General features: G+C 49.5%; 1 protein-coding gene and 1 pseudogene across 1 annotated transcript in view; one reads left to right on the forward strand and one right to left on the reverse strand.

Annotated features, from left to right (window-relative positions):
• Positions 1 to 14,626, forward strand: part of EFL1 (elongation factor like GTPase 1) — a 123,127-nt gene that overhangs the window by 29,831 nt on the left and 78,670 nt on the right. The window contains exons 8-14 of the mRNA XM_026510572.4: positions 1,927 to 2,050; positions 3,464 to 3,540; positions 4,236 to 4,372; positions 5,330 to 5,452; positions 7,394 to 7,493; positions 12,900 to 13,051; positions 13,286 to 13,452. Of these exons, the coding sequence (XP_026366357.1) occupies positions 1,927 to 2,050; positions 3,464 to 3,540; positions 4,236 to 4,372; positions 5,330 to 5,452; positions 7,394 to 7,493; positions 12,900 to 13,051; positions 13,286 to 13,452 (880 nt within the window). The remainder of the gene's footprint in view (positions 1 to 1,926; positions 2,051 to 3,463; positions 3,541 to 4,235; positions 4,373 to 5,329; positions 5,453 to 7,393; positions 7,494 to 12,899; positions 13,052 to 13,285; positions 13,453 to 14,626) is intronic.
• On the reverse strand, positions 8,775 to 9,820 carry LOC113263761 (dnaJ homolog subfamily A member 1-like; annotated as a pseudogene).

The raw sequence follows: 14,626 nt of genomic DNA on the forward strand, positions 1-14,626 counted from the left end.
AAAATGCAATTTCAAAAAGTACAAAATACGAAAATATTGGAAATTTGGTGTGCTCATCACTCGGTCATTACCTTCAGTTTTAGCCATGTAAGAATAGACCCAACTTGCCCATATGTGGATCAGAGCTTCTGCCGTATTCATTGGGGCCCTCGCAAGCATCAGGGTAAAGGTCAGGGCTCTTGGGTAAGTTTGGGTTGGAGAATGTGCCCGGGACCTCAGGCCACGGTGCTTGCCTCCTGTTGTCCTCCTCCCATAGGTCCTGGAATGGATCTGCAAGTCTGTGGAGGATGGCACCATGCCTGGCAGAATCAGGGGGTTAGAAGTAGAAGCCGCAGGGAGATGGGGTCTGCTGACTTGCATCTGGAAGGGACCTTCTGTGCCTTGCTGTGGGTGTGCTTCACCAGGAAGCCCGGGAGAAGGCCTGGCTCTTTTTACTGGTCCCTGGAACAGGCAGCAAGACAGAGCCTGTTTCTTTCTTGAGGCATGGGCATTGTGCACAACTGGCCACTGACCTCACTTGTGGACTAGCCACTGGGGTGGGAGAGAGACCAGTTGTGCTCCTTTCAGCCCTCCGAGGCAGATACTGTTGGTCTATAGACTGAGCTAGGAATTTGTGCAGAGAAGGGATCGAGGGATCCCTTCAAAAATGTAACAGTTATAAATTAATCATATGTAATGTATATAGAAAGCACGTATAATTTATATGTATAATGAATATAAACAAAATTATAATAGAAACTAAAATTTTGGAAAATTAAAAAAATAAACCCACCTGCACAAATCACTGTGAGATCAAACGGGAAATAGCGAGTGGCTTTGAGGTCATGGCCCGTTGAGGCCGGCTCCAGAATGCCAGCAGCCTGTAACTGCAGAATTTGGATTTTGATTCCCGGACGGGTGTTTTCTCTCCCTTCGTCGTCAGTGAGGGGGACGCTGGACACTTACCTCCAGCACTTTCCGTGGGGCCTGCATCTGCTGTGGAGCTGCCACCTGCTGCTCTTCACGTCTCTGCTCCTACCACGATGGTGAGCTTGCACTCCTCTAGCATCCTCTTGCTCCCACCAGGCTTTGTTATGGTGAGAGAGTATCAGCTCATCGGACGGGGTTGTCCTTAACCCTGGATTCTGGCCATAGCACACTTGCCAGCAGATACCTAAGAACCTGTCCAGAGCATGTTACCTTTGGAGTCTGTGCAGTGCACAAAACAGCAGGCATCTTCCCAGATGCTGGTACTTTGAGAGTTAGACTCACACGTTACACGAAATGCGCTGTTCCCTGCAGAAAAGAGGTTTTTCCTAGTCTTTGATCCAGAGGCACAGCACCGCGATGTGTCAGGTGACTGCTGTCCCGCCGCCGGGGTTTGCAGTGGTGCACACTGGTGCTAACTGGTTCCTCTCAGGGCTGAGGAGAGCTACGTAAGTGTGCATATGTTTTCTATTGAATCCAGGAGGCTGAAAAGCCTTTTTCTGGCAAGCTGTGGCTCTGGCGTTTTTCCCCGTGTGAGCACCAGGCACCTGTCGCGGTGGCGGGCTGAATCGAAGTTTCCTGCTGGCAGAGTTGCAGAGGGCAGCTGGAGCCTGCGTCTCCCTGGCCCTTGTTCTTCTGGCCTGGCTTTACACGTGCAGAGTTAGGGACGGAGCGATAGAGTGAATCTAACCTGGGTGAACATAGAGCGATGGGACAGGAACGTGGGCTCTGCAGCCAGACTGCTTGGGTTGGAGTCCTGGCCTCGCGTATTACCTTCGGAATATCTCAGTATGCGTAGCTCTTTTGGTACAATGGGGAGGTGACGAGCACGAGCCCGTCGGGACAGGTGAAATGATGGTGTCTGGTAGTGCGCCGAGAACACTCTGAACAGCACCTGACACACAAACACTCTTACTTACTGTTGTCACTAATTAACACCCACACTTGCTTTTCTTCCAGAGTCGAGCACTTCGCCAAAATCTACAGTCAAAAAATCGGCATCAAAAAGGAAGTTCTTTTGAAAACCTTGTGGGGAGATTACTACATCAATATGAAGGCCAAGAAGGTTATGAAGGTGGACCAGGTGATGAGGCGTGTGTCCCTTCTCTGTTTCGCTCACGTGCCTGCCCCAGTCCCACTTGTACTGTAACACCTTTAGCAAATGTAATTTGTCCTCGGTTAAAGTGGGTCACTGCGTGAGGGGTTCGTGGTCACGTGTCTTATTTCCAAGTGTTACTTAAATGGAGTTCTTTAAACACAAGGGACAAAGAACTGCTTGTTTGTTTCCTCTTTCTTTTTTCAAGGGGAGCAAAAATTTCAGACCCTGTGCACTTAGACACATGTTTTGCCTCCTGCCTTTGTGCGTCCCCTTCACCATCGAGAGATGGCTGTTGCCGAGCGCGCTGTGTCCCAGGCTCAGCTCACTTCTGTCGCTGAATGCTGGTCACCAGGCCTGCTCAAGGGGAGAGGCAGGTGCTCCCAGAGCCCTTCCTTCTATAGGGAGAGGCGATCGATGCAGGACTGCTGTCACAGAGCCTCAAGGGGTACTTTCCTTGATGCTGCTTTGTTGTTGTTATTTTATGTAAAATTCAGGATTTTATAAATTATTCTCATGGAAGAGCATATAGATTCCTTTTAGAAAATATTTGTAAATATAAAGCCATAAGAAAAAAAAACACAGAAGCCAACACTGCTGATGCTGTGGTTTTAGTTTTTTTCATTCTTTTAGGATCGAGACATTAGTTCCTTGGTTGAGCTTATATTGTTTGTATAACGTAGCTGGTTTTTTGCTTGACGTCGTATCGTGAACATCTTCCCTTGCCATTAAAAGCCTTTCACAAAGCTCCTTAAAACAGAGCCAGTGTAGCGAGGTCGCAAAGAGCGTGGGTTGGAAGTCCAAGTCTGTGTTTGCATCTTGGCTCCACCGCTTACCAGCTCCATGGACGTTGTCCCCGTTCTTCCACCTGTAAGGGGGAGGTGGTCGGAAAGGGGCGTCCGTGTGTATTCCGTCTCACATGTGTGTGACGGTATCCTTCTCGAGGTGCTGTTCTTTTGCGTGCAGTTTGGTAAGAGAAATGGTAGGGGGTTTTGTTTTGTTTTACTATCCTCTTCCTTGAAGTTGAATGTTTTCCATGTTCAAGAACGTGTGTAGAAGCCTGTGGAAGGGACCTGCACACGCAGAGTGAGGTTTGGTGCTCAGCCTGGGTGTCGTGTGACCCTTTGATGACAGAGGTGGGGCAGTTGCAGCGACATGCCCCACAGTTGGTCTCCTTGTTTGCCCGTCCCTGGTTCCCTGAGGAAGACAACGGTGGTTTGTTACCGACTGCACATTATTGGCTGTTTAACACATTCTTGCAACCATTTCCCACTACCTTACTGTTGAGTAAACATTTTCTAGCAGAAATGAGACGTACCGTTCACAAAACACATCAAGGATGAATATGTAAGGTTCCTGTTAAATATTCAGAAACTTAAGTGCACGTGTTCTTTTTTACAGGCAAAAGGAAAGAAACCTTTATTTGTGCAGCTGATCCTGGAGAATATATGGAGTTTGTATGATGCCGTCTTGAAAAAGTAAGACTGCCGTGAAATTGTTTATCTTTGGGCGGTATAATCTGCCTCACCATCCTGTGTGATGAGTCATGCTTCGGAAAGCGGAGATAGACCCAGGAAGTGAGCAGAGCCTTTGCAGGCCAGTTGATCTCAGGGCTTGGAAGCAATGTAAAGGAGTGTGTGTGACCCAGGTCAAGGGTAGCAGGAGGGACAGAGGAGCAGTCAGGGTTTGACAGAGTACCCGGAGGAGGGGACAGATGGATGGAGAGAAACACCGGATCTTTGTTTATACAAACCCAACTTATAATAAAATAGTCTTTGCAGTAGAAAGGGTGTGTTGGATATCCAGTATCGTTAATGGAGAACTTGGGAACACCCTTGCCTGATACAAGTGAAGAGAAAGTTTGCTTTAGTAAATTTGCTTTCAAAGTTATTCCAGAGTTGGAATCATGACTTTGAGCACTGGTATATAAGGCTGCTTCACCCGTTACCGCAGCTTGCCTCAGGGGCCTGGGATGGTGCCCCCTGGGAGCCCTGCAGGAGGGGCCTCTGAAAAGGGAGGGAGTGGAGACCCTGGCGGGAGCCCCTCCAGGTATGTCCAGTTGCTTGTAGAAGAGGTACATTGGAAGTAAGTGTTTCGAAAAACGTGGCACTCCTTCTCCTGTCTGTTCCTTCTTGTCTGTGTGTGACCTCCCGCCCTTGTGTACTTACTACAGGGACAAAGAAAAAATTGATAAAATAGTGACTTCTTTAGGATTGAAAATTGGAGCCCGGGAGGCACGACATTCAGACCCTAAAGTTCAGATCAATGCCATCTGCAGTCAGTGGCTGCCCATCTCCCACGCTGTGCTGGGTATCCTTTGTCTCGATGGTTTGTAATGAAATAACAGTTCTGACAAAGCAGGAGGAAACAGCATGTTACTGGCAATCAGGAAATCCTCTGGAGAGAGCACATTTCCACCCAAAGTAAGTCTTTTGTGGTTAATTAGTATTCTGCCCTGAAACTGTATTTACGGCTTATACTCATGAACGTTCTGATTCTCATTCATGGTCTCACCGATACCGATTCAGATACATGTTCTTTCAAAAAAGAAGACGCATTTTTTACTTTTGTTCAGTAGCCTGTAAAAACAAAAGATTTTATTTTACTAAGATTTACGTGTAAGGAGATAACTTAGATGGTTGTGTTGGATCAGTGTTTCATTTTAGTGCCATAGTTTTTTAGCAGATTTGGTATTTCCTGTCATATTAGTGATTCCCAGAGGACTTGATCTGAGGTGGTTCATATTAACTAAGGTAATTTTATAAGCAAATTTAAACTGTCTTCTTTTTGTTGATGCGCGTGTCCCACACAGTCCCCACGTGGGGGGCCGTGGGCACAGTGCCCTGGGTGTGGGCCCGCAGTGGCACCTCAGACCTACAGTGACACGGGCTCTGGTAGGGGACGTTCTGGTATACTAGCTGGTGGCTCATGGTCGTTTTATAGAAGTTTAGGTAGACCAAAACCATGTGGAAAAATGTTAGCACTTGAGGGTCCCAGGAGGCCGAGTTACTAAGCAGTGCTGTGCTCGCTCTTTCCCTGGGCCCTCCGTGTCCTGGAACATCCGTGGTAGGAGTCCTTCCTGGGCTCTGGCGAGTCCGTGAACTCCCTACTCCGAGATGTGGTGCATAGTGTTTCATAGCTCAGGCGTTTTCTGTAGGGACCAACACTGTCACCTCGGTATTTAGTGTGCGCTGGGATCTGTGTCGTTCACGTGTGTTGCTGGAGGGCCCATGTTCGAGGTTGTGAGTCCTTAACAGCAGACGTCAGCGATGGTGTGTCAGAAACTTCCCAGCCCCCTGGATATGACCGCCGAGAGGGTGGAGAGGCTGATGTGCGCAGGGTCACAGGCGTTCGACTCTCTCCCGCCGGAAACCCAGGCCCTGAAAGCAGGTGAGGTGAAGGGGACCTCGCAGGGGCCGGAGTTTGGAGCGTCCTAAGTCAAGGCTGCTCTGGACTGGTTTGCCAAATGCCAATCTGCTAACTGGCCAATTCCACAAAAGGCTGTTTCGCCAGAGTTGTAGTGTTGGTAGGGCTGTTTTGTTTGCCGCTGGGGTGAGAGACCAGAGGCTCTGAGCCCCATCCCTTCTGCCTTGATCTCGTCTCAGAGGCTCCCAATGACCCTGTGGCCCAGCCCCTGCGCAGTGAAGAATATGTCCCTGAGCTGCTGTGTCAGCACCGCGGCCGGGTCCCTGAGGACCATGGAAGTGGGTTCCGGGGCTGGGCCGCTCTCTGCTCCCCACAAGGGGGATCTGCCTGCTCCAGACTCTGCAAGCTGCCACGAAATTCATCTGCATGTACTCACGTCTCTGCTGCTTTTCCTCCCGTTCTGTTGAATTTGCAACCTCCATCGCCAAAACCACTTGGCTGCTGCTCTCGGGGCCCCTGTTGATTGTCCTTTGTTAAATCATCCGACTAGATCTATCACTAGCATTGGACACAGCAGGTCACTCCTTCCTGCGTTCCTCTCTGGCTGCTTATTCCTTGTGTCTGTTCCTCGTCTCTCTCTCCCTTTCCTCTCTCTCTCACTGTGGGAGCCCCCAAGCAGGGCCTGCGTTCCCTCTCCTGGCCATGTCACCCATCTCAAGGCTTGCCACCACAGTAGTCTGCTCATGACTCCCACACCTGGTCTCAGAGCCTGTCGCCTGTCCGCCGCGTCGGCTGTAGACTTGGGGACCCGTCGCAACTCTTCCTGCTCAGCTCTCTGAGGAGCATCTGATCCCCAACATATCCCCGCCAGGCTTCTTCCCTTCTCCCTCAGCCTGCTTTTCCTAGTTCTTCCCGGCTCAGTCAGAGGCTCCGTCCTTTCATTTGTTCACTCCAGAAAGCTCGGAGTCATCCCTGGCTCTCCTGTTTACTCACACTCCTGCGTCTAATCCGTTTGCACATACTGTGTATTCTTGCCTCGAGATCTATGCAGCATTCGGCTCCTTCCCAGCATTTCTGCTTCTGCGGCCAAAGGATGATCTCTCACCTGGGTGTTAGTACAGCTTTTCACCCAGAGTCCCCGCCTCTGCTCTCGGTTTCCCTTGGTGCTCGCTCCCTTGTGCAGCCAGAGTGGTCCCAGGACAGCGTGGGTCACGGCATGTCACACTGCTCCTCACCCCTAGCACCCACATCCCCAGCAAGACATCTGCTGTGCCCTTGCTTCTGACCTCCTGTCGTGTTGCTCTTGTTTCAGTATTGCTGTTGAATTCTTTTCATTTATGTGCACATTATTTTGGTGGGGGGGGGTGATTTTTTTAAGGAAAAAAAAAAACACCGATTAGTGGTTTTGTATATACCTCCAGTAAGGTGAAGAAAAATGTCAACATGTTGATGTGAAATTGTGCTAGTATGTATAGATTTAGGGAAAACTGACATCTTCGTAATACTGAGTCTTATTTCTAACTGTTTTGTTACCAGCATGATGCGATATTCTTGTCCATTTTCTAATGTGTGTAACTTGTATGTTTTTTATTAATAAGCTGCCTTGTTGACTGTTGACTTGGCATTCCTCAGTTTTACCCCTTCTGGTCTGGATATAGGGTAGGATCTCTGAGGGCTTATAGTCGGGGCTGGCGGGGAGCCCTGTTCGTGGGCTTCAGCACCCAGCCGTCCTCCTGCCCTGACCTTTGCCCTTCTTTCCCCATTTCTGCCAGTTCTCCTTGCTCCTCCTCTGCTATGTTCTAGCGATTTTATACTTTTCTAAAGAGAATTTTTGTTGTGGTTGTAAAAGATTACAGGCCGCTTGTGCATTGAGATGATGCTGTATTCTTAACATCTTGTGTTTTAGAAGTCTGCCTTTCTGGTCATGGGAAAAGCGAGTGACCTTTTTCCTTCCAATTTGTTTAGCTTTCATGAAATGTGGAAGCGAGGACACTGCTCCAGTTATTATCTTTGTTTCCAAAATGTTTGCCGTCGATGCCAAGGCTCTGCCCCAGAATAAGCCCAGGTAAGGAGAAGGGGGAGGTTGGGTCGGGCCAGGGAAACTGTGTGTGTTTGGTGGGGGCGTGGAGGCGGTGTGGGTGGGAGTGTGCAGACAGCGCTGTTCTCCCCACACCAGCATGAGTACCGGGCATCCCTCATGGTAGCGGATGTTGTGCACCGTGCTGTCTTCTGTGACCCCCCTGGAGGAGAGAGTCCAGGACGACTGCTTTGAATTGATGTAAATTGAAGAAGAATAGCGATAGGAGTCGCCACAGGTCATTTGTATTGAGAGCCCAGCACCTTCTTCAAGCCTGCCTTGCTGACCTCAGCGTAGTCGCATGACCGTATGGGCGTGTCTGCCGATCCGTGTGGGTCGGGGTGGGACCTGCGCCTCTGGGAGATGGATTATTGCTCACGTGTCCCATGGCTTGGAGAATCTCTTGTACATCATCTGGGTTTTTCATGTGTGTTCCCCCTCCTTCCCGGCTCCGCTGCCTCCCCGTCTAGTTCAGATCCTGGTGGGTTCCTGTGAGAATTAGGGCAGCAGTGGCCTGGCTGGCTCCCCTGCCACAGTCTCTGGCCCTGCCAGTCCGGTGCTGTCCGTCCTGCAGTGGGGTCTTGGGGTCTGGACGAAAAGTTGATGTGGTTGCCTGGAAGCTCCTTTTCTGTAGGACCCACATCTACTCTGGCTGTCTTTCGAAGGGGTTTTTTGAGTAACCCGAGAGAAATCCTGTAAATAGCACTTCTTAAGAATGTCCGGTACCTGGGGGCATCTTACGTCTCATTCTGCTCTCTCATGAAGGCTAATGGCGGTCGCACCGACCACTGCTGCGTCTGTGGAGCTCTTAGACTATTCGTGTGTCCCCATCCATGGGCCCTTGAGATCTAACAGCACCTGTCCAGTCGAAGGAGTCAGGGTTTCAGTTTTTCCTGTGACGAAAACAAGGAGCCAGAGAAAGAGTGAAGTTAGGGGCTCCAGGTAGCGGAGCTGGAAGGAGGCTCCGAGTGTTCGAGTCCGGGCCTTGTCAGTTCACTGCATGGAATCTGACCTTGCTCATCCAGTGTCTCTTGTCTTTCGTTTTTTTCTTTTCTTTTTCTTTTTTCTAACTTCTACATTTGAGTTTACTCTTTATTTAACCTTGAAAGCACCTATTTTTGAATATCGAAACAAAAGCAGTAGCCAGTCGTGAGCTCTGGTTACAGCCCTTCACACAGCCACTGCATATAAAGGGCCACCAGTGGGCGTGAGTCCCCAGTCTGTGAGAGTTCTGACACTGAGCGCCACCCTGGATGACACGTGTCAGCCTCACCGGCGTGTCCATGGTAACGGTGGCAACAAGGCCACGGGGTCTGGCTGCCCCATTTCTTCAGTCTCCTCTACTTCCTTCCTCTCAGGTAGGATTACAAAGAGGGTTTCTCAGGAGAGAGAAAGCCATTCTCAGGGAAGTTTACCTTAACTCCAGTGACTAGGCGACCCTTTTCATGTGGTCTGTGATGAATGGGCGTGACTGTTCAGCACACGCGGGACATGTTTGGACTTGATGGTCCGGTGTGGGTGAGAGGTGATGGTGGTGGTTCGGTCGTCAAGAGCAGAGGCTGGCCTCGAAAGCTGCAGAGTGCATCAGCCAGCTGTATGTCCACACACGGAAAGGCCTCCTTGCTGAAAAAAATCAGCACGGTCCTTCTGATGATGTCAGAAACAATGATAATATCTCTGGCTCCAGACCTGGTTCTTGGTTTCCTTCACCTGGAGTGTTATCTTCTGAGCACCTTATGAACTTCTAGAATCTTCTTCTCTCAAGCTGTCTTCCTTCCATTGCAGCTTTTCCATCTGTCTTTAGCACTGGCACTCTGCACACAGACCGAATTTGCTGGGCCGTCCCAGGTTCCACCTTAGGAATTGTCCAGTAACCGCTGCCCTCAGGACAGCATGTCACCGCTCCTCCTCACCACCCTGGCCCTTGTGTTTCGGCAGAGCTAGTTTTCCTGTTGCACCATTATGTCACCCTTCTGAGGTTACTGAGAGCTGATGCACAACATTTTTGCCTCTCCTTTCTCTCTGCTGCTTCCTCGTCCTCCAAAAGGGCGTTGCAGGGCTGTCCCTGGGAGAGCTGGAACCGCGACCAGCCCCGCCTTCTCTGGTAGCCCCTTCTCCTTTGTCAGATGCTCCTTCTCTGTCCCTTTTCTTTGCATCACAGAGCACTTTGTAAGCGTGAGAAATCTGTTTAAACATCTTCATTTGGATTCATGTTAGTGTGGTGCTTCAGAGCCAATTTCTTATAAGCTTTTTTCACTTCTTACCTGGTGGAGTTGGGTTTGAACCCCAAAACAGTAAGTGGTTTCCTTCACCATTTGGTATAGCTGGTGAGCGGGCGCCAGCCAGTGTGGGGCAGCTGCTGCTCCTCTGCCTCTCTCCAAGTGTTCTGGAAAGTTCCACCCAGTGTGGCCTTTCACCCCCCACATCTAAGTCTAGGCAGGCAGCCATTCCACCTGCCGGCCCTTTTAGATTCTGGGCCTTTGCTTTTGTTCTTCTCAGCTGTAGTTTATCACAAGTTCTTACTAGTACGTACTTGGTCTAAATGCCTGTTAGGTAACATTTTATTGGGAGTTTTCAGGCAGTTCCTCTCTCCCTGAATCTTTGAGTCCATGTGTTTCTTTTGCTTCCTTCTTGAGAACCAGCTCCTTCTAGTAACAAGATGCTGTCTTCAAACAGAAGCCACTTTTCTGGGTCTGTCGCTTCTCACCATCTCCACTGCCTTTGGTAGTGGCTGCAGCCAGCCTTCCGGCCTGTTCCACGCCGACCAGAGCGTGGGCATTCTTCCTGGAACCCGGGGGACAGATGGATGTGTGTCCTCGCCTCTTTTCCTTCCCATCCACAGTCACCTCCCCAGCCTTCCAGTCAACATGCTCACCTCTGGTCTCCCTCATCTCTGGTGTTGGTAACTGCTGGCCCATCAGGAAGTGTCATCCATGCTTAGTTCCAGGTGAAGCCTGAAGAACTCATCACCCATAGCTGTGTCTTGGCTGGTAGACCTCTGTTTTCTTGCAAATCATTTCCTCTTTATTCTCAACAAACGGCAGATACGCAGTGGGTACCTCGTATAAGTCCTTGCTGATTTCTGTCTGGCCGTCTGCTCCCAGCCCACAGCAGTGCCGGGCATGGAGGCCGTGTTCCCTGGAAGGGCGCGTGAATGCTCAGACGGGCAGCGAGCCTCTATACAGTTGATGCTGACTTGATGAATATAAGTGCTAACTTATTCCCCACCATGTCACAGATTTAGGCAGAATGAGGATGTGATTTATGTGAATAAATATGTGTCTTTCTTAACCAAAGTTAAAATGGTTTACTTAATGTGATGATGACTTTAACATCTTTAATTCCTTCTAAGTGGGAGACATCCTGGGGATAATGAGCATAGGCTTTGGAGTCAGATGTGGATTTGAATTTTGGCTCCTCCATTTATTTTCCAGGTGACTTTGGGTCAGGTTAAATTTCCTAGGCCTCTGCTTTCTCATCTGTAAAATAGGGATGACAATATCTATTTCGTTTAATTGTTGTAATGAGTATGTACGGTAATTACATAAAGTGATTAAGAGGATGTGGAGATCCTAGTGATAAACCCATTGAAAGAGACTTTCTCTTCATATGCAAACAGGTGCCTCATGTTTTTTTCCTCCCTGTTCTAATGATAATATCACATCCGCATTTATATTTTAACTTGCACTTTTCAGATATTCTTGTAAGAGGTTTTAGCAAAAGTCTAGAAAGACAGGGTTGATTGAAGGGACAGCTGGAGTGCTGGGCCTGTAGCAGAGTAGGCTGAGGGGAAGGGCCCAAGGAGAGGGGGAAGTGGATTTGTTGGCTGTAGCTCCGAGGTCAGAACTGCAGCCGTGGCGAGAAATTTCAAAGAAGCGGATTTCATCCCATACTCGAAAGGGCTTCTAATGCTTGGAGCTTCCAAGAGAGGGGAGGACCAGCGGTCTTGGTTTCCCCAAGACACCTGACGAAGTTTCTGACTGGAAGGGGACAGCTCCGAGAACTGAACTCATCCATTTTGAGGGGCAGGTGCCAAGGGAGGTGGAGCTTGTGTCTGGTCCTGGTGGGAGGCCTTGTCTAGCAGGTGGCAGTGTGAAGAGTACAGCAGTGAACAGTCAGTGGTGGGAACAGTCACCTTCCAGGCTTGCCCACATGAAGCAAGAAGGAAGAAGGGTTTAGGGCCCTTGGCATTGGAGCTCCAAGAGTATGTGGGCATCTTGAATGCTCGTGAATGGTGTACGTGCAGAAGGGATATCTGGATGGGTTCCAGTGCTAGGGGAGAGCGGGGAAAGCGGCATGGCGGGGTGGGGATGAGATTATCTGTCACGTGTCAAATGAGAGGTCAGGGAGAAAAGCAGAAGTCACAGTGCCAAAGGGGAGGGACAGCAGGAGGGAGGCACAGAGTGACAGGACCAGGCCCGGGAGCTCGGCTGCCAGAGCTGGATCCTAAAGTTAGGACCAGAGCATTAGCCGGAGTAGCCTACGCTCGGTCCCAGAGTGCAGGGCTAAGATGCGCCCTGCTGCCGACTTCAGGGCAGCCGTTGGTCCTGCTTTCTGCTGGGGTGCAGGATGCGAGTGGGTTTAGGAAGGCCCACACATGGGAGAGGAGCCAAGTCCTGGGAATTAGTGTACCTGACTGGTTTCTGCCTTCCAGACTTAAACTCCCAGACAGAGTGCCCATTTTTATTCAACTTCGCACTCCCCTTTTGTAAAGACTTTTGTTATTAAAGTGCTTTTTTGTGGACTTCTAGACTTGAGGATGACTCTTTAGGAAGTACAGCTGAATCCTCTCCCCCACCCCAACCAAGACTAACCCCCAGCAAACACACAGACACACCCACACACCACCTTTACTGTCGTGGTGCTGGGGTCTAACACAATGTGACCTTTCAGTCCCGCTGAGTCTCCAGCATTCTGCTTGACTTTGAACCCTTCCTCTTGGACCCCGGTTCTCCATGAAGATATATTTTTGTGCTTGTGGAGAAAACCTCCATTTCCTATTGAGGTCTTATGCTTGCTTCTCCACAGGGGTGCTCTGAGCCCTGGTATCCGCCACTCCTTTCCCTCCCTTTCCTGTTGGTCGCCTCATCCAGAAGGAATGTGGGCATTCCAGAACGGCTCCATGCTGTTGCGGATGGCTCTGGGGACATGGGCTCTCGCATCCCACTCTAGAAGCTCAGAATAACAGGAACAGAGCATTCTAGAGAAAGCCTGAGAGGCCCTCTCTTCTGTCACCACAGCTAGGGGGAGAGCTAACAGAAATCTTTTGCCTGGAAGGGACCTGGGACCTGTCATTGTCTTATCCAGCCACGTTAATAGTTGCTGTTTCCCTGCTCCAACAACTGAGAGATGCTTGATGTTGCCAGATGTTAACATATCTGTGATCTCCTGTAGACCTCTCACTCAGGAAGAAATTGCTCAGAGGCGAGAGCGTGCAAGACAGAGGCATGCGGAGAAGCTCGCAGTGACACAGGGGCAGGCGCCCGCGGAGCCCTCCCAAGACGGGAGTGCTCTTGAAACAAGTCCAAAGGGAGAAGAGCCAAAAGGTACAGCTTTCCTAAATAGGAAATAGTGCAAAATAGTTTTTTTAACTTCGGACACTCATCCTCCAGCTCTTGAGCTTGGCTTTAATTGTAGCTTTTGTCAGTATTCTATCGTTCTTGGTGTTTCTTCCCTGAAACTGGGCCAAGTGTATCATATCCACTGTTGCCTCTGTTTCTAGGCGGGTCCTGGATTAGAGAGAGCAGTGTTGACGCTCATTATCCTTTTGTTTCCGGCAGGTGATGAACATCAGGTGGAGAGTATGACCCTTAAACCTCTGCCCCAGGAAGGAAGCAACCAAGAGTCTTTTATTGCATTTGCTCGCGTGTTCAGTGGTGTGGCTCGAAGAGGAAAGAAAATTTTTGTCTTGGGGCCCAAATACAGTCCTGTTGAGTTTTTGCGGCGGGTAAGAATTGGAAGTAAAGCATTAATATATTGTTCCGAGGTTCTTATATCTTTTCAAATTGGTTGAGATTACCTTATTTTGTCTCTAGATAGGCACATTCAGATGAATCCGTAGATCTCCTCTTAACGTTGCTTTGGTGACATTTGGTAAATCTGTCTCACTTAGTAGCATTTGGAAAACTAAACCAGTATATGAACTCAGTTTTTCAGGCCTTATTTAATTAATTATAAGGCTTTTCAAGGCCAGAGAAAAGAACTGGTAGGCACAACTGTCATGCTAGAGCCAGGGCAATGGCAGATCTTCAGGAAATATGGAGATCCAAAAACTGGGTGGCACAGGCCAAAGGCCTGGGCAGAGAGCAGGTGACAGGCCATAGTTACATGGCAGGGGGAGCCCAGAAATTGATCAGGAAGGTCTCAAACAGGTGAACAGCCAGCATCTAAATGTACCTGAGCCGAAGGGCAAAAAAGAAACCACAGGCTCAAGCTGCCTCAGCACGTTGGGACACAAGCAGGGTGTATACGTAGTAGTTAAGTTACAAAGGTCATAGGGTGATAGGGCGCCAGAATCCAGGGAGCGAGTCAGGATCAGCAAGAGTGGCGAGTAAGAACTTGGAAGACGTGCTGCGTCCTGAGTAGGAGGCCACATGCTCCTCTCCTTCAGGGAATCCAGAGAAGCTACTGGACTTGGCAGCAAGGGACGGGGCAGGGGGTGGCAGTTGGAGAGGGTCTGCCATCAACTTGCCTTGAACGCTTATTCCCCCGGTTTTAGCATTCGAGTTCCTGGAGCTGGGTGGTGGGCAAGCCGCCCGGGGTGGGCTGTGGCGTGTTGTGTTTCGAGCCAGGAGCACAGCAGTTGTGTGCAGGGCTGTATTTTATGGGGGGCTGAAAGTGCTGTGGTGGCATATTAAACACCCAGTTATGAGCACCTCAACATCTCGGTTTAGACATAGCTGATGGTTTGTTATTTATCAGTAAGGGTCAAGTAGTGGCTAATTTTTTTCCTTTTTTGTTCTCTCAACTGTCAGGATGACTAAGAAATTGTTACTTAATGTAGCACTGATTTATTGGGCATTACAAATTCCATGAGCATTCCAATGTATCTTCTTCACGTAGTTATCTTTGCTCTCATGGGGCTAGAGGTTGAAATCACTTCTCATGTGTCAAGTGACTCA

This window comes from Ursus arctos, unplaced genomic scaffold, assembly GCF_023065955.2.
Source record: "Ursus arctos isolate Adak ecotype North America unplaced genomic scaffold, UrsArc2.0 scaffold_28, whole genome shotgun sequence".
NCBI classification, from domain to species: Eukaryota; Metazoa; Chordata; class Mammalia; order Carnivora; family Ursidae; genus Ursus; species Ursus arctos.